At 36.8% G+C, this 15731-nt stretch overlaps 1 protein-coding gene across 4 annotated transcripts in view; it reads right to left on the bottom strand.

The window, feature by feature from the left end:
* The window catches only part of adamts10 (ADAM metallopeptidase with thrombospondin type 1 motif, 10), a 57358-nt gene extending 45674 nt beyond the window's left edge, over nucleotides 1–11684 (bottom strand). Inside the window, exons 1-3 of one of the 4 annotated variants that reach the window (XM_028028589.1) lie at nucleotides 11555–11667; nucleotides 6432–6590; nucleotides 3263–3654 (exon numbers count right to left, since the gene is read on the bottom strand). In XM_028028589.1, coding sequence (XP_027884390.1) covers nucleotides 3263–3365 — 103 coding nt within the window. In that variant the 5' untranslated portion in view covers nucleotides 3366–3654; nucleotides 6432–6590; nucleotides 11555–11667. Of the gene's footprint in view, nucleotides 1–3262; nucleotides 3655–6431; nucleotides 6591–11195; nucleotides 11311–11554 lie in introns of those variants that run through there. The other 3 variants (XM_028028588.1, XM_028028591.1, XM_028028590.1) reach the window with 3 other exon arrangements.
* Nucleotides 11685–15731: the final 4047 nt, after the last annotated feature.

The raw sequence follows: 15731 nt of genomic DNA, 5'->3' as shown, positions 1-15731 counted from the left end.
GGTGGGCATTTATTGTATTGTTTATCATTTATCATTTTTTGTGATAAATTTTCTATGTTGATAAGAATTGTGATTTATTGTATTGTATAAATTCCAATTAATTATCTTTAAGAAACTGTCCATAGTGTTGGGATTGTTCGTTTTACTATTTTCTCCACTGTTTTTGCAATCACAGGGATCAATAAATATCAATAAATTTCAAAATATGAAGAAATTGCAGTTACTGTGCGCAGTCTAGTGACACAAATCACAGTTCTTTATGTGACTGGTGTCAAAAGGGAATGTTTTCAAGAGCAGTTTCTCTGTTTGTGAGGCAGTAGTGACACACCGTCCCAGCCGTACAGTTACCTAAAACTGACATAATTAATAGTTCTTATCGTCACTTTTATCACTATTAAAATAATCCCACAAAATATAGTGATAAACCTTAAGTCCACGTTGCCCACCCCTAATTGGAATTTTACTATTTTACAAGAAAAACGTGAAAGAATGCATCTAAAAATCACTGTTGCACATAGCAAAAAAAGTTTTGCTCCTTTTTTCTTCTCCTAATTAGATTACAACTCACAACCTTTATGAGATAAACCTCAGAGGAAATGTTGCATATGTAAACTAAAACAAAGCTGGTTACTCTAGAGCAGGGGTTTCCAAATTGCGGCCCAGGGACCGTTTATGGCCCTGCAAAAAATTCAAAAATGTCCAGCAGAGGTGGTTGAAGCAGATGCAATTTTTTATATTTAAATCAGAGTGGAGTATAGTTTTGGAAAATGGAAAATGTTGATGTCTTTTTATAACTAAGCTTTAATAATAAGCAGAACCATGTTACTGGAAACCAATTTTTGCTGCACTTAAATCAACTTTTATTTAATTTATTAAACTTGGCTAAAGATAGCATATGTTTTGAAAAGAAAGTGACCAACAATTTCTTCAATCAAGCCCAAAATAATGTGAAAACAAGATTAACTTTCTTTTAATACAAAAAATGTGCAAAATCCCTTTTTTTACAAAAAACAACACCAAAACTGGTGTCTTAATCTTTGACTTTTTTGCCTCTTAGGTTCTTTTGACTCATCAGTTTTGGCCCTTTGAAAAAACTTTGGACTCCCCTTACTATAGAGCAGGACTCTCAATGGTAAAACTGGTATAATATCTATTTTTTTCACTTTTTTTAACATATTTGATCTCATTCTGCACAGCAATCAGACCCATCTAAGTTGCCACAACAGGAAACAGCCACATGCACAAAGGAAACAATATATGACTCCAGAAATTAGAGGACTTCTTGGTTTTCGCATTGGGTTGTGTCTCTCTCCAGTAACTTACTGGCAACTGTTATGTTTTCCTAAAAGTTGGTTTCTGCTGCAGAACCTTGCGGGCTAGTTGTTAGTTTTTGGAAGTATGCATGAAACCAAAGAAAGTAGCAGCCAGGAACAAGCAAACAATGACCTTAAAAAGCCTAAAGCAGAAGCACAGATTGAAGGTTTAACATGTGGGTTTATTTCTGCAGGAAAAGTCCATTAACTAAAGGTCTAACACTAATTCATTGGGCGGTTCTGAAGGCAACTTTGAGGTTAAAAACCCAAATCAGAGTCTGAGGGGAGGTTTCTGTAAAGGCGGAAGCATTACCGGCTATTACAGCCAGATGCCTCTTAGAGGTCAGAGGGCAAATTTAGGAAATACACAGGGGCTGTCTTGTCCTTATAATGATGAATGGACCCTGGGGGGATATATGTCTTTAAAGGTGTTTGTGTCTTTGAGCTTCAGTTGAAAAAGCTAATTAAAAGGTGCCAAAAGCTTAGCTATAAGGCAGACCTAACATCTTTTCTTATGTCTATTTTATGCAACTTACGTTTAATTATATTAATTTAATTCACAGCATGAAAATTTGTTTTCTTTTACTGAAATGACAGCAAACAGACTGGGCTCCTCAGCCTTAAAATACATTAAAAATGGTCTTTATCTCTAGACTGCTATCAGTCAGAGTTATTTTTATTTTAATAATAAAATTATGATTATTGATTTTCTTTTTTTATGGTTTTATTTCCAATCCAATTTCAACTGCTTACATACATTTTTGAAGCTTCCTGTTTAAGGACGAGTTAAAATGAAGTGGATGTATGTAAATACAGAACATACAGTAAATGTAGGAAATAATGTGATTCTTTCTGCTGTTTTATCATATAAAATCCCAATAAAATTTTGAAATTAATGTTAATTTCACGGGTATTTCAATCTGTGGCTCTTTGCCTCTTGCAAAACCAAAAAGGAAATGTTCTTGATTATTCAAGAAATTGTCTTTTAGAAGTTTTTTCTGTAACTTATTTTGCTAAATCTGCTTTTTATATCTACTAGAGATGCACCGATCTGATACTAATATCAGTATTGGAACCAATATTTTAAAACATTCTAGATCAGATATTGGTGACACTGTGCCCAATCAATAAGGCCCGATCATTAAGGACAGATCTACTCTGTCTAATTCTCTCTATCCTTTTGTTTATTTAAACCCAGTAAGGCGGGAGGAGGAAAGGACCACCTGTTTTAAATCAATTCAACACTGTTTTTCTGTATTGGATTAGTATTGGATGATACTAAACAGATAACAGTATCAAAAGTGAAAAGAGTAGATTTGGTGCATCCATGATATCTACAAATGACTAATTATTATTATTAAAGCTAAAAGTAATTAACTTTTTAAATCCTAGTTACTTTTAAACTAGCTTTTTAAAAGTAAAAGCTAGTTTAAAAGTTTCATTTAAAAGCTTATAAATAACTAGCTTTTAAAAGACAGTAACTTTTAATTAGCTTATAAGCTAGTTAAAAGCTTTTAAAGCTTAAATCTTTTAAAGTAACTATCTTTTAAAAATAACTAGCTTTTTAAAAGATAGTTAATTTTAACTAGCTGTTAAGTAGGGTTATAACTAGCAGAAAAGCTAATTAAAAGCTCTTAAAGTAAAAAGCTTTTAAGCTAGTTATAATTATATGGAAAATATTCTATAAATATTTTGAATATTTATAGAAAAGGCTCACCTCATTCTACAACATTATACCATATTCTTTTCATTCATTCATTTTGTTCTAAGTCTGAAAGTAGCAAAAGAATTGTTTAATTTTGTTAGATTTCATAATAAAGCAAAGTTAGAAAATTGTTTTATGTCTCTAGGCGAGTTTTATTCTATAGCAGGTTGCTAAGCCCTGCTGTAACGTGACAAAATGTGAAAAAAAGTTCAACCGGTGTACGTTCTATTTTTTTTTTTCTTACCTTGTGATTTAGCAAACTCATCCTTGTGACCTCCTGTGATCTTGGTGGCAACCAGGACGACAACGACAGTGCAGACCAGAGCAGTCCTCCATAGCTTTTCCATGGTTACTACAGTATTTGCTATAGTAACAGACTTCAGTGCGGTGGTCCTCGGTCCTCTGTCCCAACATGTCTCCTGCCCTGTCGGATGCCCCGTCGCCTAGCAGAGGGACAGCTCAGCGCTTGGTCGGGCCATAGCTGCAGGATGACCAGAGACTCTCTGCACCTGCAGCGTGTCTGTCTGTCACTGAGCGATGGCGAAGCTCCTCATAGACGGAGAAAACACCAGACTTGACTTCTGCGATGGGGGTGAAACAGCAGCGCTGGCAGCTTTTCGGCCTCTCTCCGCTGCCCTGTGGAAGAGGAACGGTTTAGGAGGAAAGCCGGTAAAGTGAATGACAGCGAGCAGTGGGACGAATTTAGACTGAAAGAGGAGGGAGGAGTAGAGAAAACTAAACATATCCACAGACAGAGAGAGCATGAGATCCGTCTGACACAGGGCTGGACGATGCATCTGAAAAACGTATCACAATATAAGCATTTTATGTCAGCCAATATCAGTAATTATTCATCAGTTTTTTGTTTTAAAGATCTGAAATATTACCAAACTGGTGGTGTGACCTTTCCTGCTTAATCACAGTTTTCCCTCCACTCCATGTGTTTCTTTGTTTTTAAGCAGTTATGAAGCGCAGTGAAGAAACCTTAAACTGCTGCTGCACTAGTTTCTCAGCAGGTTGTTGCTACATAACCATAGAATGAGTGAGTTAGTTGATTCCACCAACCTTGCTTTGGCTAGCTATGAGAGGTTGAGCGGCTAAAGCAGGGGTGTCCAAAGTGTGGCCCCGGGACAGTTTTTGGCCCTTGAAATGATTTTGTTCGGCCTCTGACCACAACTCGAGTTAGAACAAATCTAGCCAATGAAGCAAAACAATTGAAGATCCAAAACATTTAGAAATTGTCTGTTTTTCTTTAAGTAAGGCAACAGTCCTAAGCTTTAAATACATTTTTGCATTTTTGATTTAGTGAATTTTGAAAATATTTTTTTTAATAAGGCTACAGTCTGAAGCCCTTTTTAGGTTTAATATACAGATATACAGATTTCATTTAAAAAAATTATTTATTGTTGAGCAGGTAAACCAAAACAAACAAAAAAATCACAGTAAATATTTTTTGTTTATTTGATTTAATGAATTTTGTGGTCAGTCATTTAAATTAGCAAAAAGTTTGTACACCAGGGGGCTAAAGCCTTTCACCTGCCTACATCCCCCAGAATGCTGTGCGGTTCAGCGAAATTATCGAATATTCTATCAGACGTATTATCCATTGATACTGATTGTGTATCTATCGATTATATATATATATATATATATATATAAAAGCCTTTGAAGTTTATACACATTAAGTTTTACCTTTCACACTTAATAGTTTCACACAAACAAAAAGAAAAGAACCAACAGCTCTGTCCAGGCACGTGCACCGGAAAGAGTGATTACAAAAGAAGGCAAACTCTGAATCCATAAACAGAGTTTGAAGTGGGTATTATGTTGAAGCTTCTGGGGTAAAATTAGCTAATTTGAGAGAAGCAGCAGGATGCCATCACCGCCAGGCTGGCGGCCTCTGATGTTTGGTTGTATGGCTGAGTGACTTGCTGGCAGCCGGCCCGAAACTCCTAATTGGACAGCATGTCAGGAGCTGATGGTATGTGTGCCTATATGGAGCTTATTCACGCCTCAAACGAGTACTGTACTTTACTCTGACTTCTACCTTCATGGGAAAAATCCTCTTCCCATGAGTGATTCGACAGTAAAAGAAAAACAAACATTATTCAAGACTGAGTGGATTTTAAAACCACCCTCAGCAGTAACAACTAGAAGAAGCCATTTTCTTTATGACTTTATCAATCTCTCATATTGCTGTGAACAAAGTTTTGCTCACTCTTCTTTACAAAATTACTTCAGTTTATTGGAATTTGTGAAAACATGTTTCTCCACAGGTTTCAACCAGATTGGGGTCTGAACTTGCCACTACAATGAGTCTTTTTCAGCGGTTCTGTTATTGATTTTCTGCTGTGCTCAATGTCTCAATGGTGACCCAATTTGGCCTCACATTTGTCTCAAAAATATTTTAGTATACAGGGTACTGAGTCATACCTAATTTAGAGAGACTAAGTAGTCTAACAGTCATGCTTTTGAACTGTGGCAGGATGTTGGAGTACAACGAGAACATGCAAAGAGTCAAACCCAGGACCTTCTTGATGCAAGGCAATGGTGCAACTAACTGGGCCACCCAGAAATATTAAAAACATACCTGTAAAATAGTGTATGAATATTTTAGAATTTGCCTCAAAAAGCTACCTTGAGTCTCAGTTATCCATTAATTTGATTCATTATACATAATAGGGTCTAGAATGAACTCTTTTCGATTAGTTAATTACATTGATTTTAACGTGTTAAAAAAATTAATTAAAACTTTTTACAAGCAAACGTCCCGAACCGGAACCTTCGTGTTGTGTTTCCGGTACGCTTGTAAATCTGACGCACAAGCAAAATCTGCAAACAACAACAGACAACAAAGCCGCTTTTCTTGGCCCACTTTGGAGTTAATTTTTGCATCAATACACGATCTGATAGGACAGTAGAGTGGGAAAGACTATTGCTGAATTCAAATTGTGCTAAAAGGATTTAGCCTAATTTGAAGCTATTAGAGCCGAAAGTAGCATCTCAATGCTAAACACGTAGCAGCTAACGCAGACGTCCACAATGCTAATGTCAGTGTCCACGTTTCTAAAGAAGTATTTTTCAAATTAGATATATTAATAACTCCTGAAACAACTGAAGGCTGGATGGGAATAAACTAAATTTGTTGAGCTCATATGCATATTTACTCAATAATTAAGAAAGAATAAGGGGTTTTGAATTTAAAAAGTTGAATTTCTTTGTTGATAGTTTTAGATTTATTAATTACAGACCTGGCAATTAACTCAATTACCATTCATGTCAACCAGATATTTCCTCTGACTTTTTAACAAACCATTTAATGCTCTTCTCTCAGACTTGTTTTTTTAGCTGACGAGGCAATTTTTAGCCAAAACGTTCGGCTCCTGCTGTCATGTGGTCTAAAAACTGCCCACCTTCCTTCCCGGCTCCCTTCGAGCCGTTTGGGGATTCAAAAGCGAGCAGAGACGCCACACTGGCCCGGATGGCTGGCAACTAACCAACTACAGCCAAAGGTAATCAGAGGCAGATGGGAAACCTTTTGGTGATGATAGCAGAGGGGAACAAATTCCCTCCTGAAAAGAGGAAGGAAAAAAAGTAAAAACAGGTACCTTAAACCGAAAGTTGAGGAATTGTGAGAAAAGCGTCTCCTGCTTCATGTCAGGAGTAATGTGTAATGTGCAGCAGATACAGTAAAAGCAGGCTAATGGGTCTTTGTGCTGTTGCAGCGTCCCTCATAAGCAGAACAACTAAAAAACTCCCCCTCTCATCCTCCTCCCTCTGGCCTTTTCCCAGTCATTTCCTGCGAAAGAGCTAAACTCCCCTCCATTTTCATTACTCCTCCTCCCCGCTTACAATTTATTGTTAACGTATTAAAGTAGGCTGCTTGATATCAAATACTTTTCATTACCACTAACTCTCCTGGTGTTTATTTAAACCCAGGAAGGAGGGAGGAGGAAAGGACCCCTGGTCTGACCCTAAGAGCTTTTTAAAGCAAAGCCCCTCAGAAATCCCCCACAACAACAACACGCAAGCACTTTCCTGCACCATTTCCACCTATGAAATATTACTCCAGATATAATTGAGAGTGGGCTGTCATGCAGAGGTGACGGCGCTGTACATCTTCCTGCGGTGTGTTGTGCAAAACCTTCCCTCTGGGCCGTATCATTTTTGTGAAACAAAAACGCATGTTTGTCAGCAGGCCAAAGCGACAAAACTCTCCACTCCGTGTTTTGCTTGGATGAGCTGCGAAAAAGGAGCGTACAGCTGCGGCCGTGGCCAGCAGGGAAAGTGGTCTGGGCTGCAGACAGGCCACACAGCCTCCAACGCTGTCGCAGCTTGCAGGGCAGAAAAGAAAAGGCTTGTTGTTAGAAAGACGGAGAAAAGCTGGACGTAGGTGGGCCAAACTATAATGCAATGAAGCCAAAACATCTTCATGATCATCTTCTTGGTTAGCAGTGTGTGATGCTTTTCACACTTAAAGGTGACCTATTACGTTATCTTAAACAGGTTAAGACAGCTCTATGGGCTATAAAAAAAACAGGTTAATTACATTTTTTGGACAAAATCATTCTGGGATAATGAGATTTTAGCTTAGTTTTAATTTTTGCTGTTTTTGTGCCTCTTCTCACTTTGAATCCAAATAAACTGCTGACGTCCACGCCTCCCAGCTCAACGTTTACACTCGCATGTGAAAATGGCCGCAAACAGATGCGCATTTATACAACTGTACATTTTGAAAAGCATTAGTAGAGCCTCCTGCACAACAAACATGAATACAGCAAGTGGTTTCTGGATGTTAAGTCAAGAACTAAACACCAAATGTTCTGGAGCTCTGGATGCTAGGTGACGTGTGGAGCTCCCCTGGGGTTGCTAGGTAACAGTCTGGGCTTCTCTGGGGTTGCTAGGCCACGAGCCGTACCTGTTGATTTATGACATTACATTCAAGCGGTTTTTGAAGTTATTCATTTTCCAGACACCAAAAAACATAAACTTATCACTAAAAAACAGCTGGGTGGTTCTTTTTAAAGCGCTGGCTGTTTTTAGAAGCAGTAGAGACCCAAAAGGAAATACAAAAACGTACAAAATGCAAGTTTTGTATAATAGGTCCCCTTTGAAGCTTTTTCCTTTAAATGCTGGAGCTAATTATGATGTCCTTGTCTTTAGCTGCTGCCAGGGAGAGTAGAGCTATCCGAAACCAAAGTACGCTAATCAAAGCCATATGACCGGCTCAAAGTAAAGTCTGTGTGGAGTGAACAGATGCTAAGTGTCCCACAGCTTAGCTCCGAGAGCAGCACTCTCCCCCAAACTGCCTCCACTTTGATCAGGGAGTAGCTCATGAATCAGTTTTAGGTTCAGTTTATTATTTCATTAAACTGGCAGTCATTTTTAATAGGACTTTGGGGTTGGGAGGGGATCAAATGGCTCGTAAGTCCAACGTCATAATTCTGCTTTCATTATAGAAATATGAAGTCTAGAATCAAGAGAATCTTCATGTTTAAAAGAAAACCCAAACAGGTGAGAGAGAAAGCTACATCTCAGACTAAACTCTCTGTCTGCCACAAAGACAGAGAGAGAGAAAGAGGCCTGGCATTCCTTTGCAGATTTCCCCAAATAAACAGAGTGCAGATGAAAAGTGGGAACGTAAACAGGCGGGAGAGCCTCGGATGTGCTCCCCTCGCTCTGAAAATGTGCCTCTCGAGTCTGAAACAATATTTAGTGAGAGAGAGAGAGAGCTGACTCAACACAAAGCGAGCGAGCCAGCAGTGAAGGGAACAGAGCGCACAGATAGCAACAGAGGGTTTTCTTACTCTGCCTTTTAAATGCTCTGAGGCAGTGATCCAAAACTGCTAATATGCACAAAGTGACTGTCACAGATAGAACAGGAAGCTCCTCATGTTTAGCATAGTTTCATCAGTATCACTATAAAACTGATGATCTAAGTAGGGCTGAAACAATTAGTCAGAACAATTGTGATTAATCAATTCTTTAAATAATGGTCAACTAATTTAATAATTGATTAATCAAAAAAAGTCAATTTTCTGAAAGAACAACACGCTCAGATTAGTAATTAGGCCCAAACTGTGCAAACAATATCTACACATTTTGCATTTAAGGTAAAAAAAAAAAAAAACACATATTTGTCTGTGCTATCCCTGACGTTTTAGCTTCACCTGAAATTTTTATCCATTAATGGAAAAAATTTGTCAAAGTCCAGAGCCTTTCCCATGTCAATGTTAGAAGTATTTCTTTAGCAGATCCATACTTTGCAACAATATCTACTTGTATTTTATGGAACAAAATTTTAAAAGGATTTTTTCTTTGCACCTTTTAATGTATTTCAAATATTGTATAAAAAGGCTTAAATGGTGAATTGAAAAATCTGCAGAATGTGCCATTTTTTAAACAAATCAGGTGTCAAAATAATTAATTACTAAAATGACTGTTAGTTGCAGCCCAAGATCAAAGTTGTCAGCAACTTTAAAAACAGTTTGAGTCCACTTTTTTTCCCGTAATGTTAATAATAAATATGAATATTTTAGATATTCTTGGAACAAAAACGCAAAAGCTTCTTAATAAATTAGAAAATCTTCAAAAATGTAATTGAATTTTCTTATTTAATTCTAAATATAAAGGTTATATACCAGTAGGTATTAAATTTATCACCTACAGAGCGATATGTGAAACCATTATTTAAAAACTTGAATAATCAAAACCCCAAAATATTACATAAGGTCAACAAAAAAGGGATTTTTATGTAATTTTCTGTCCTACACAAAATTATGGACGAGAGTGTTGCATCTAAGCATGCTAATTAAAAGTTGAGTGGAAGGAAAACATGTGGTAGAAAAAGCTGTACAAGGAGCGACAACCGCAGCCTTGAGGAAACTGAGAATCAAAACCTTTTCAAGTGTTTGGGCAAGTTTCACACCGAGTTGTTGACGATACAGTAAATCATGAAGCAGGAATGTTTTAACAAAGAAAGCTCAGCAGAAAGTCCTTCTGCAGTGAAGTTGGTGGTACTGTTGCCTCGCAGCAGGAAGAATGGAAGGTTTTTCTGCATCGAGTTTGAATGTTCTCCCTGAGGTTCTCAGGGACTTTGTGTCGCTCACAGTTTTTCAGTTTTTTAATTGTAAAAAATGTCCTGCTCTTAACCAACCTAAAGCTATCACAGAACAGCTGTATCTGTACCGAGATTAGATTAGTCACTAAAAGTCATCAGGCAACTTCTGAAGGTAATTAGTCGAGTTCGTTTGCACACCGCACTTTTCAGTTTTTTATTTGCAAAAACTGTTTTAAATCATGTAAAATTTTCATTCCGTATCCCACTTTGTGTTGAGTTTTCTCACTAAATTCCAGATTTACTTGAGCAACTTTTTGAAAAAATGTACTTAAGAGTATTTTCACTAAGCTGTACCTTTTACTTTAACTTGAGTAACATTTCTGTATTTTCTACCTGCTGAATGAAAAACAAATATGTAAACATAAATTCACCAGACATTAGACACACAAACCTGCAGTTTTTGTAAAAGTTTCATACGTTTTTTATTGAAAGAAACTGTTTTGGAAAAAGTTTCTTTTGCCTGATTTTGTTATTTTTTGTTACTTATATGAATTATTGTCATCTTTGTCCTTAAAATAACAAAATTTCCACATTACTTTATATTTTGGTCCATCTGATAATGGGTTTTTAAATATTAAAGATAAGTAATCAAATTACCGTTGTTTTTCTTTTTTACTCTAACTTGAGTGATTCTTTAGATGTCTTTTGCTTGTACTTGAGTAAACATATGTTGAAGTAGTGCTACTCTTACTTGAGTATAATTTTTGGATATTCTGCCCACCCTCTAAACTCTAATGTGACAAAATGTGGAAAAGTTAGGGGTGCGAATACTTTTCTGACCCACTGTACATATAAAATGTATCAATAAGACCTAAAACAAAATCTGCAAAAGCAGCACTGATTGAACCAAAAGGATGAGCTTGACTTAAAAACGTAACTGTGTTGCACATCTGTGAACTACCTGGGATGAAGTTACATAAGCTCTGCATGCAGAATGTAAAAGTTGGCTGTGATGACACCGACATGTCCATTGTAACTGGATTTAGTGCTTTTATTTTTGCAGAACTGCGAGTTGCTCCCCCACCCGGTGAAGGAAACAATGCCAGCCTTCAGTTACCTGATGGCAGCTGACAGCCACATCATCCACTGACCTGTAAAAGACGCATAAGCCTGCCCTGTCATCAGCCACCGAGGCGACCAAAAAGCCTAAATATACTCCTGAGAAAAAGAAGACTCCTTTAGGAAATGAAGACTGAGTCCAAAGAAAAGCACTTGTGCATTTTATGAAACTAGAGAACACACAAAATCTTGATGAAAGACATGCAAAGCTTAAGCAGAAACAGTGCTGCAGAGGCAGCAGAGGTAAGAGTTGAGAACTGCGTCCTGCCAGCATCAGTCCTGCTCCCCCCCACTTTGATCTGTGCATGAAAGAAGAGAAGAAAAGAAGGGAGCAGGAGCCGGACCGCCTGGTCTTACCTGCCCGTGTCCCCTTGCAGGAGAGTCTGGTGAGAGTCTGTCCTCTGTCGCCCTGCAGCCGAGCGGAGAGGAGGCGGCGCCGGCGGCGGCAGACTAAACCTCGGCTCCTTTAACTTTACAGAACCAGAGAGCCGAGAAAGTTTAGTCAAGCTGCCCCGAAGCACAAACAGGAAACAATCCCACGTCCTTTCAGAATAAAGTTTGAGTTCGTCATTAGAATGTAAACCAGAAATGAGAGATAAAGATTACTTGTGTAAAGCTGCAGTATGTAGCTTTTATTTTAAAAACTATGTTTTTTAATACTCCCTGAGCTACTACTGCTACATGAAGAGATGCAACCCTCCCAACCAAAAAACCAGAAACAGGAGAAGGGTCTTGGTGCTGTCAGTCAACCTCATGTACTCGCTGCTCAATGTGCTAATGGCAGAGAAACAACTTATTATTACAGGAAAACCGTTTATCTGTTGTCATCAGTGGCTATGCTAACTAGCCTAGCATTCACAACAGGCTATGCTAGCACAGCAGAGAGCAAGAGGGGGCGGATGAGCAGCGCCTCACAGAGAGTGATTGACAGTGATTACTTGGTAATTATTTGGTAAAATACTTCTAAAGTACTGAGTAACTGGTCAAAAAATCATTTAATATTTAAAAATTGCAGATGAACCAACTATAAAGTTATGTGGAAATTCAGGTGTTTTAAGGACAAAATGACATTAACTCAATCAGTTTCTTTTAATGTGAAACTTGTGAGCCTTGAAGAGGTGTGCATGAGATTGACATGACACTGTCATAAATAGCTAAATAAATGATACAGCTGTTGTCATGAACTGCCATTTGTAATGACATTTGTAATGTAAAGTTGCACTAAAAGTTTAGTTAAAAGTGCATTAAAATGTCAACTTAGCATTATTTGTGACAACAGTTAGCTTTAACAAAAACTGCAGGCGTGTGCCTGGTGAAGTTACTCACAGTGGATAAAGTATTCAGAAATTAAACTCAAGTAAGAGTAGTGATACTTTGTAATAAAATTACTGCAGTAATAGTAAAAGTACTCCTAAAAGTATTTTTTCCCAAAAAAGTTACTCAAATAAATGTAACTGAGTAAATATAACCAGTTAAATCTACTGACCACCTAGTGTAGTCAGACAATGGCGTCTGTTGAGGGAACATCGCATCCACTTACAATGGAAACTATGTAAGTCGGTGTCTGTGCTTTTATTTTGAAGGAACACATGTCCCCCAAAGGTTTTAGTCTCGCTGAGTTTGACAGACTTGATTCAGTTCTGCTGCCTGGCTGCCAGACTTCAAGAAAGCAGCTGCAGCCTGAGACAGTAGAGGGGGGTGGGTTGGCCATGTGTGTGTGTGTATGTGTGCGTGTGTGTCTGTGTGTGTTCATAGCCCCAGCCACTGGTTTGGTGGTGTGAACACCTCACAGGTCCAGCAATGGAAATCTCTACTTTGCCCTATATTAGAACCGCTGGTCACGTAGGGTTGTGAACTAGCTCTAGAGATCTAAATGTCAATAACTGACATAAACATGCACAAAAACTGATTAAAGCTAACTTACATATTAGCAGTGAAAGTTTGATTCAGTTAGTAAACAAATTTACCTTCACCTTGTGCCACATCAGTTATCATCTTCAATATTTTAAAGCACAGTTGGCAGTAATTTACGGAATAAAAGTCACGTGACGTCACGCTCTCCAGAGCTCTGCCATGACAGACGTCAAAACAACCAATGCGCTCCTTTCAAGCAAGTCTAAAAACAGATATCTGCAACCTAATATCGCTTTTATTTAGCTGATTTCACCTTAAAAATTGTCATAGGATGCCGCGCTGCCAGCCACACAGACAAGGATGAAAACCAAACTTGTCATTTTATTTTAATAACTTTTAATGAGGAAAGATAAGGCAGCGATGGATAGCAGCCGTCAATCATAATGACTGTCAGCCCTCGGTGTAACCGCGGATTTGCATCGAACACATTGAAAAAGTAAGAAGATTAACGTTCATATACTTTATAAGTATAATTAATAAGATACCAAATACCGCATCACCGAGTATGTACTCTAACCGTAACCATGGAGACAATACTGCATGTAGCCTAGCATGAATGGAAAAAAAATAGTTAGCATCTAGTCTTTTGTACATTTTTAAGGCTGTGTAAGGGAAAACGCTGTTTATGACATTGTGGTGTTAATGTTAAGTATGATTATGGGTAAAGGTGAGGTTTTGAGGTAGGTAAAGACATTCTCAAAGTTTATAGTGTAAATTCCTGCTTAACTGTTGAACAAGTTCTTAAAAATAAAGCAAAATTAAAAATGTAGGATTCTTATTATAGGGGTTGGTAGTAACATTTTTTACTTTCATGTAAATTTGAAAATAATGCCATGCTCAGTGTGTTTTGTTGGAATAGAGAAACATTACCCTTCTTAAAAGTTTTTTTTTTTCGTCTAAAGATATACAACACCAAATACAACTTGTTCATTTGTGATAACCAACCTGGTTGTGGGATAAGTTGTCCCAATTTTATTTTAATGAGAAATAATTCATAAAGGAAGCTAAAAAATACTTTTAAGACAAGTTTTCAATTTACATTGTTTAATTTAATAGCTTATAGAGGAAACATAAACTCATAAAATGACAGAACATATACACATATATGATGTATATACAAGATATACATCAAATTTGTCAAAAATTACAAGCTATTAAAAAAAGAATCATGTTTTCTACAACAAAATGAAATACTACCAACCCAAATCTCACAAAATCTTAACAAGTGTTTTTGGTTTAGCTTCTAGTGCAAATATCTTACTACACCTGATATTACCAAACTAACTTAAAAGTTTTCAGCAAGATATAGCATATTTTAAGTTAGGAATAATTTTAAGCAAATAATTCCTTAATATTGATGAAAAATCGCTCTTTCCTTTGGCAGATTAATTCACTCATAACATGGGAAAAGTGTCTTATTATAAGTGAAATAATCTGCCAATGGAACAAGTATTTTTTTCATCGATGTTTAGGAATTACTGACTTAAAACAAGCTTCTATTTCTTGCTCCAAAGTTACTTGTAAGTTAGTTTTGTCTTGTTTCAAGCATACTAAAATATTTGCCCAATAAACTAGACCAAAATTATGTGGTAAAACCATGTATTTTTGCAGTGTATTATTTTAATTACTTTCAAAAGGACAGGTTTGACAGATAGCGGTTATCCTGCTGTATTTACTGCTCTACTACCCAATTCTTACATTTTATGTACTGGAGTGTTAGACATTAACAAATAATACAATTATAAGAATAAAATCACAATACTACAAGGAAACATTAATATTATAACTTTTATTTTTTAATTATGATTTTCTTCATATATAATGATTTTATTCTCATAATATTATGACTATTCTTGTAATTTTATTACTTTATTCTCTTTTTTTTTTTCTTAGTATGGACTTACATGTCTTGTTGGACCCATCACCTGTCCATATATGTTTTTTTATGATGCTGATATTTTCTTTTCAGCTATAGAGTATAAATAGATTTTTTCCATTCTCTAGTGCAGTGGTTCTCAAATGGGGGTACGCGTACCCCTGGGGGTACGTGGAGGTACTGCAGGGGGTACGTGAAGCTTTTCAAAATATCTTTAAAAAATCAGTAGGCTCCTCATAATAAGTCTTGGGAAAAATTATTTTGTAAAAAGTTTGATAAAATATAAATGTGTGTTAATACACTGAATTTTATATTCAGTATTTACAGAGTATTTACAGCACTGTACCTCTTTTTTATTCCAAAAATGTTTTGCCCGTGTCAGGGGGTACTTGACTAAAATTATATTTTTAAGGGGGTACATCACTGAAAAAAGTTTGAGAACCACTGCTCTAGTGAGTCGGTGCCATTTGTTTTTCAATTGTCACATATGACACTCAACACTGAAGAGGATATGACAGCCAACTCCGTCTGTGATTATCAGTAAAATCTGTGATTTTTTTTATGCTAGCAAGCACATGCTATAAAGAAAGGAAACACTTTTCAACTACAGTTCTGCCCTTTTATTTGCTAATAAGTGTTCAATTCAAAATCCATTGTTTGAAAAGGTACGCTGAAAAAATCAAAAGTCACATTATGATGTGAAAAACACAACCAGTTCAAGTGTCAAATTGGTAAAATGGCAAT

The sequence above is a fragment of the Xiphophorus couchianus genome, chromosome 9 (genome assembly GCF_001444195.1).
Source record: "Xiphophorus couchianus chromosome 9, X_couchianus-1.0, whole genome shotgun sequence".
Taxonomy (NCBI): Eukaryota; Metazoa; Chordata; class Actinopteri; order Cyprinodontiformes; family Poeciliidae; genus Xiphophorus; species Xiphophorus couchianus.
The sequence above is the reverse complement of the archived record's forward strand: the minus strand, read 5'-3'. Positions and strand labels throughout refer to the sequence as shown.